The sequence below is a fragment of the Chiloscyllium plagiosum genome, chromosome 13 (genome assembly GCF_004010195.1).
Source record: "Chiloscyllium plagiosum isolate BGI_BamShark_2017 chromosome 13, ASM401019v2, whole genome shotgun sequence".
NCBI classification, from domain to species: domain Eukaryota; kingdom Metazoa; phylum Chordata; class Chondrichthyes; order Orectolobiformes; family Hemiscylliidae; genus Chiloscyllium; species Chiloscyllium plagiosum.
In genome coordinates, this window is record NC_057722.1 from 62,769,967 (window position 1) to 62,777,540 (window position 7,574).

The following is a 7,574-nucleotide window of genomic DNA, read 5'->3' on the forward strand; positions in this document are numbered from 1 at the left end:
ACCGCCCCGTCCAACACCAGCCCCTCAACCCCAACCAACACTGCCTCCCAACCCTGTCCAACACTGCCCCGCCCCAACCCCGTCCAACAGGATTCTGTCACAGAAAGCAATTGAGGCTGAAACAATGAATGCTTTCAAAAGGAGATAGATATAGTTCTTAGAGCAAAAGGGACAAAGGGTCTGGGTGAAAGCTGAAATGAATTGGATGATCAGCTGTGACCGTATTGAATGACGGAATAGGCTTCATGCTTCTATGATTCAAAGATACTGTGCCTTTAGAATGAGTGGGTAACGCAACAAAATCAAAATTTGAGATTATGTTGCTGTCAAGGCCAGCAATTGTTGCCCACTGTGACTGTTATTGAGCTGCTTGTAAGGTGATATCAGGAAGCAGTTAAGAGTTAACTCTACTGTTTGATGTCTAGAGTCACATATAGGCTAGGCCGGGGAGGAATGACAGAGTTAAACAGTCTACCCCACCCCCCAAACACACACACATCCCACCAAAAGGCATTAGTGAACCAGGTGGCATTTTACAACAATCCACTGAGCTCCGGAGCACTACCATTGACACTAGCTCTTTATTTAAGATTGCAATTAAAAGTCTTTGGTTGTTGAGGTGCAAGTTGAATGTTTGTCTTTGGGTCCTGATGATTACTTTGAAATATTTTCTTATCAGCCTATTCTGAGTTGTTATTAGATACCTCTTGAGCAGGTGGGGCTTTAACCCAGGCCTCCTGGCTCAGAGATAGGGACATTACTTCTGCACCACAAGAACCCCCAGCCATAACATCTGTATTGCTGTAGCCAATAACCTCCTTGTTCAAAATAGGTGCGAATATCAGAAGGACTGAACAATTACATTCATGGATTTAGATTAGATTACTTACAGTGTGGAAACAGGCCCTTCTACCTAACAAGTCCACTCCACCCCGCCGAAGCGCAACCCACCCATACTCCCCCCCTTACCTAACACTATGGGCAATTTAGCATGGCCAATTCACCTGACCTGCACATCTTTGGGTTGTGGGAGGAAACTGGAGCACCCGGAGGAAACCCACGCAGACACTGGGAGAACGTGCAAACTCCTCGCAGTCAGTTGCCTGAGGCGGGAATTGAACCCAGGTCTCTGGCACTGTGAGGCAGCAGTGCTAACCACTGTGCCACCGTGCACAGTGAAAAAAAATGAAAAAAGGCAGATAACAATGTCAGAGATGCCCCAGACCTCATTTTAACCAATCAACCTGAACATGAAGCATAGTCTCCATGCAAAGCCTCATCCGGCTACTTAGCCTGCTCCCCTGGAAGATTAGAGTGGAAAACCAGTTGGAAAGAAGGAAGGATTTGCATTTAGATCATTACCGTAGGATGTCACAAAGCACTTCACAGTAAATGAAGTACTTCAGAAATGTACTGACTGATGTAGAAAAACATGGCAGTAGCTGTGTGCACAAGATCACACAGGCAGCAATTAAACATGAACCAGGTTATTTCTTCCAGTGATGTTACTTCATGTCTGAATATTAGCCAGAGAACTGGGGGAGAACGCACTTGCATGGGGTTGGGGGCCTCAGTTTAATGTCTCTGATGGATTAGTATTCCCTCTGCACTGCCTAGACTTTAGTGCTCATGTCTCTGGATTTTCAAACTTGTGATCCAGCAGCCAGAGCTGCTACTCACTGAACCATGGTTCACACAATAAGAGAAGACTTCACTTACATGGAAGAATTAATTAGGTTCAATTCCATTTATCATTCTGTGGTTAAATCCAGGGATTAAAGGCTGCAGAACACTACTCTGTGTTTGCTTCTGTCCTTGTTTCTGAGGATAGGATTAGACCAGGCTCAGGGCCAAAGTACTGCAATGGTTTGCTTTTGCTGTCTGCAGGATAGTTGCTCTCACTTACCTTCAGCTATAAGGGAACGATTTTATCGATGTTTTTCAGAGAATCCGTACAGTAGGGAAGCAGGCCATATGGCCCACTGATGTTCCGAAGAGCATCCCTCCCAGACCCACCCCTCCACCCTATCCCCATCACCCCACACTTTGCATGGCTAACTCGCTTAGGCTACACATCCCTAGACGCTACAGGCAATGTACCACAGCCAATCCACTTAACCTGCATACCTTTGGACATTGGGAAGAAATTGGAGCGGCCGGAGGAAACCCACACAGACACAGGGAGAATGTACAAACTCCACACTGACGGTTGCCCAAGGGTGGACTTGAACTTGAGTCTGTGAGGCAGCAGTGCTAATCAGTGACACCACGCTGACTACACCGTGATGATCGACAGGCTAACAATCCAGTGGTTCAACCACAAAACCACTTCCATGGCCGACAAGTCCTGTGTTGGGGTTCGAACCCAGAGCTTTTGATTCAGGAGGTAGGGCTGCCTGTGCCTGCAGTAAGAGACCACAGAAGCCAAAGTCTACCAGCTCAGCGAGGAATATCCTCAAATGCTGTCTCAGGTTTAAATTGCTTCTGTTGCTCCATACCAGAGAATCAATATCATTGCATTGTTGCCATAACTCCTGTTGGTATTACCCCAAGTTGCTAAAACACTGACATTATTCTGTGAAGGTTGGACTTTTTATTCATTCACGCGATTCACCAGCAGTAACTACATCACTGTGGGTCGGGAGTCACATATAGGCCAGATCAAGGTGAGGTTGGCAGCTTCTCTCCCTGAAGGACTTTAGTTGGTTTTCACCCAACAAGCAGCAATGGTTCTCATGAGCCCCTTAATTACAGATTTTTGTGAAATTAAAATCTCACCATCTGCTGTGGCAGGATTCGAACCCGGGACTCCGGAATGTTACTCAGGTCTCTGGAACAAAGAGCTAATGATAATACTATTGCCTCCCATAATGGGGGAAGGGAGATAGAGAGCTGCTGAAGAATTACAGAGCACCAAGGCCTACAGGCTTATGCAGCAAGCTAGGTGAGCTATTTGGACAAAAAGACAGTAACAAATTTTGGCTACCTCTTCGTGTGAAGAAATGCTTCCTGGTATGACCTTTGAACAGTATGACTCTAAGTTTAAGGTTGTACTGTCTTGATCAAGAGCACCCACCCACTGCCCCTTCAAACCATCCCACCCACTCCCAGGAAATAGTTTCTCTCTATCCTAGGCATTCGACAAGGTTCCCCATGGGAGACTGGTTAGCACGGTTAGATCTCACGGAATACAGGGAGAACTAGCCATTTGGATATAGAACTGGCTCAATGGTAGAAGACAGAGGGTGGTGATGGAGGGTTGTTTTTCTGACTGGAGGCCTGAGACCAGTGGCATGCCACAAGGATCGGTGCTGGGTCCTCTGCTTTTTGTCAGATACATAAATGATTTGGATGCGAGCATAAGAGGTACAGTTAGTAAGTTTGCAGATGACAGAAGTTTGGAGGTGTAGTGGACAGCGAAGAGTGGTATGTGTATGGAATGAGCTGCCAGAGGAAGTGGTGGAGGCTGGTACAATTGCAACATTTAATAGGCATTTGGATGGGTATATGAATAGGAAGGGTTTGGAGGGATATGGGCCGGGTGCTGGCAGGTGGGACTAGATTGGGTTGGGATATCTGGTTGGCACGGATGGGTTGAACCAAAGGGTCTGTTTCCATGCTGTACATCTCTAAGACTCTATTTGAAACACTTGAATCAGATTGCCCCCTCAATCTTTCATACTGCAATATCAGCAAGGAGTGCACAACTCAGTTTCATAGTTTAGTCCATGAATCGCCGCAATGACCCCTTTAAGACTGATGTATCCTTCCCGAAGTGTGATATTCAGAACTGAAGGTGTTTACTCCAGTCATTGTCTAATGAAAGCTCTGCAGAACAAGAGAAAATAACTGCTCTCCATCTCGTCTCTAAAACCTCCTTCATCTTAAACACTTCAGAATGTAATCCATTTTGTGAATAACATTCAGATGCTTTGACATGCGAGGATTCTGTCTAATAAGTGCAGTTTTATGTTGTAACAGGATGTATCAGGGATTGTGAAATTTTACACTTTTAATGAGCTGTAGCAGATCCTTGGAGAGAAGCTTTGGCAGCATTTCCATTCATTCCCACCTTCCGTGAAAGTGTCTCAACACATTTTAGTTAATGCAGAACACCGTACCTTTTGTCTCTTTGGCAATGTCGAGTGCTCAGTCTTTGGGTCTCTGCAGTAGTCCTTTGTACCTCACAGATTTGCACGCGCTGGCAGTATATTAAACAGTGTAGCGGCTGTGTGGGGAAGACTTGTCAAGCTCTAGGACGGTCAAGTCAAAATCCAGATGCTTCCAGTTTGCTCCTGTGTCTGAGCAGCTGTTGCTCACTGAATGACACTCACAGCATCCAATATTATTGATTTGCTCAGATCAAAATAGATGCACAGATCAAAATTGATCTTGCAGGCTCCAGGACTTGCCACATTGTTAAACAGCTGATGAACTACTTTTTGAAATGTGGTCCCTGTTCTGGTGAAGTGTGGTTGCCAATTTCCACAGAGTAAGATAGAATTGATGCCAGGTACCTATATGTTGGCTTGGAGCCACGGTTTGTATTTCTCTTCAACTTGACTCATCCACGCCCACCATGAACTCCACCCACCCATTTTGAGGGCTTTATTTTGAAGTCCAGAGTCACATTGTTCAGTCTGGGTGTGGTATTGTTTGGGTCTGAACTTCTAAATGTTGTACATATACAGTATATCTCAGTTATGTTTAAATTTGAACATTTGAATTTGAATTTGTGGCAAATGAATTTCCTGTGTGTCTGAAGGGGTTTAATGATTTGCTCATGAGTATTTCTGTAATCATATTAATTTATTTTTAGGCATGTTTTGAAGGAGGTTGGTTTGGAGGCTAATGGAAATTTGTGTATATTTGGAGAGTTTACAAGTAAAGGAAGCAAGCAGTATACTCCATTAGCTTTCTGGTAGAAGATTCCAGGGTTCTTTTCAGGCTTAGGAGCAACAGCTTGAAGAAACAGACTTTTTTTTGTATTTTTGGTTTAGGTAACTCTTCAGAGTCGTAAGCTGAAGATGGATGTGTAAAGCAATTGCTCCTGAGAAAGGGAAAAGATAGTGAGTTTTGAAAAGATTTATAGCTCAGGTTGAGGTTTTAGATGTAGGTTTGCTCGCTGAGCTGAAAGGTTCATTTTCAGACGTTTTGTTACCTTACTAGGTAACGTCTTCAGTGGGCCACATGCGAAGCAATGCTGAAAATTGCTGCTTTCTATTTATATGTTTGTTGTTGAAGTCAACAAACACATCGAGTTAGACCCCATCTACGACTCCCTGAGAAAAGGAACCGGAAGTGGCTTCACCACAGGAAATGACATCACCACAGGAAATGAAAGCACCAACCCAAAGAAACCCAAATATATAAATAGAAAACAGGAATTTTCAGCATTGCTTCGTCTGAGGCCCACTGAAGGTGTTATCTAGTAAGGTAATGAAACGTCTGGAAATGAACTTTTCAGCTCAGCGGGAAAAGATAGGTTAGAATTGCAAAAAGTAGATTACCTTGGTGTATGAAGGTCAGCAAAAGTTCCAGACCAGAAGTGTTTAGTTAATATCCTGAAGAAAATTTGAAGTTGAGAAATTTTTAAGCTCAGTTATACAATGAATCAAGGAAGAGGTTATCAAATTCTCACAAGCAGAAATTGAAGCCACAGGTAAGTCAAATTCTGTGTTGGATACAAGAGGACATACTCTCTGCAGTGGGATGCTGTTGGGATTAATAGGATCGTACTTTGTGTTTCAAAATCTTTAAACGTGCATTATATGTGAATAGTCTGATTTGTTTTCTTTTATCCTCATTTCTTTTGTGTAATAAACTTCTGTGTTAATATTAAAATGAAAATCTGCAATATTACATGATTATGTTTGGTGTGAAACAACCTTATTAAAACAAAACAGAGAAAATATAATCCATCAAGTAAGCTTTCAATTTGTGATCTGACTTGTCCATAATAAGATCAGCTGGAATTATAACAGTACACAGCAGCCAAAAGCTCAAGGAAGCAATCTTGCCATGGCTCCAGAGTTAAGATATGGGTCAGGCCAAACTTTACTTTGTCCTTCAGAAATGTTAGCACAGTAGGAATTGTAAAGCCACACCAGGAGTCCTTGTAGATAGGCAAACAGTGGGGGTATGGGACAGGGTGCAAAATAGGAATCAGGCAGCAGGGTTTGAACCTGCTCAATGTTTGAATCTTGGGAATAACATACATTTCAAGAAGTTGCACGGGCAAAATAATTCATACCATTGCCGCACTGTGCAATGCTACATTGCAGCAAGCCAATCATGTCTTTTTTATTGTGTGTTTTTGTAACAGGAGCTTTTCACGGCAGAGTGCAAGTTCAAAGAGTCAGTTTTTGAGAACTATTACGTCATCTACTCCTCAACTCTATACCGGCAGCAGGAGTCAGGCCGAGCCTGGTTCCTGGGACTCAACAAGGATGGCCAGGTCATGAAGGGGAACCGAGTCAAGAAAACCAAGCCATCCTCCCATTTTCTACCAAAACCAATCGAAGGTAGGCTTCTTCTTTTACTTGTGATGCTGAATCCTGTGAGGTTTTTTGACAGTCTGGTTGAGTAAATGGGATCAATAGCTCCTGATGTTCTCACAGCCTCAAAACTATTTCCTGTGAATACCCAACTCTACAGTGGGCAAGCAAAACCGCCTTTCAGAGCCTCCATGCTCGATCACTTGTATTGTCATTCATTGATAAGGCCCAGAGGTTGTTAGACTTTATGGAGAGCAGTTTATTTATTACTCTTAGGCATACGTTGTTTCTTTTTTCTCTTTTCTTTCACATTCAGAAGCGCTGTGAGAGTCATGCAGTCACACAGCATGGAAACAGACTGTTTTGTCCAAATCGTCCATGCCGACCAGACATCCCAATCTGATCCAGTCCGATTTGCCAGCACCCGGCCCATACCCCTGTAAACCCTTCCTATTCATATACCCATCCAGATGCCTTTAAGATGTTGTAATTGTACCAGCCTCCACCCCTTCCTCGAGTAGCTCATTCCATACACTCAGCAGCCTCTGCGTGAAACTGTTACCCCTCAGGTCATTTTTAAACCTTTTCCCTCTCACCTTAAACTTATGGCCTCTAGTTTCAGACTCCCCCTTCGTAGGAAAACGACCATGGCTATTCACTCTAGCCATGCCCCTGATGATGTTATAAGCCTCTATGATGTCATCTCTCAGTCTCCAATACTCCAGGGAAAAACGGATCCAGCCTGTGTAGCCTCTCTCTTTAACTCAAGCCCTCCTGTCCCAGCAACATCCTTCTAAATCTTTTCTGCACCCTGCCACGTTTAACAGCGTCCTTCCTATAGAAGGGCGACCAGAATTGAATGCAGTATTCAATATTCTGTGCGGCTGCAACATGACATCCCAGCTCCTGTACTGAGTGCACTGCCCAGTAAAGGCAAGTGTACCAAATGCTGGAGAGTCGGGTCGGGGGCCCTGAGGAGAGGGGTTAAGGGGTGCTGGAGGGTTGGGTCAGGGGATGGTGGGGAGAGTGGTTAATGGGTGCTGGAGGGTTGGGTCAGGGGGCTATGGGGAGAGGGGT

At 44.2% G+C, this 7,574-nt stretch overlaps 1 protein-coding gene across 4 annotated transcripts in view; it reads left to right on the top strand.

Moving 5' to 3' along the window:
- Positions 1 to 7,574, top strand: part of fgf12a (fibroblast growth factor 12a) — a 339,524-nt gene that overhangs the window by 312,099 nt on the left and 19,851 nt on the right. For all 4 annotated transcript variants that reach the window (XM_043702611.1, XM_043702610.1, XM_043702612.1 and 1 more), the window contains one exon: positions 6,326 to 6,524. In XM_043702611.1, coding sequence (XP_043558546.1) covers positions 6,326 to 6,524 — 199 coding nt within the window. The remainder of the gene's footprint in view (positions 1 to 6,325; positions 6,525 to 7,574) is intronic.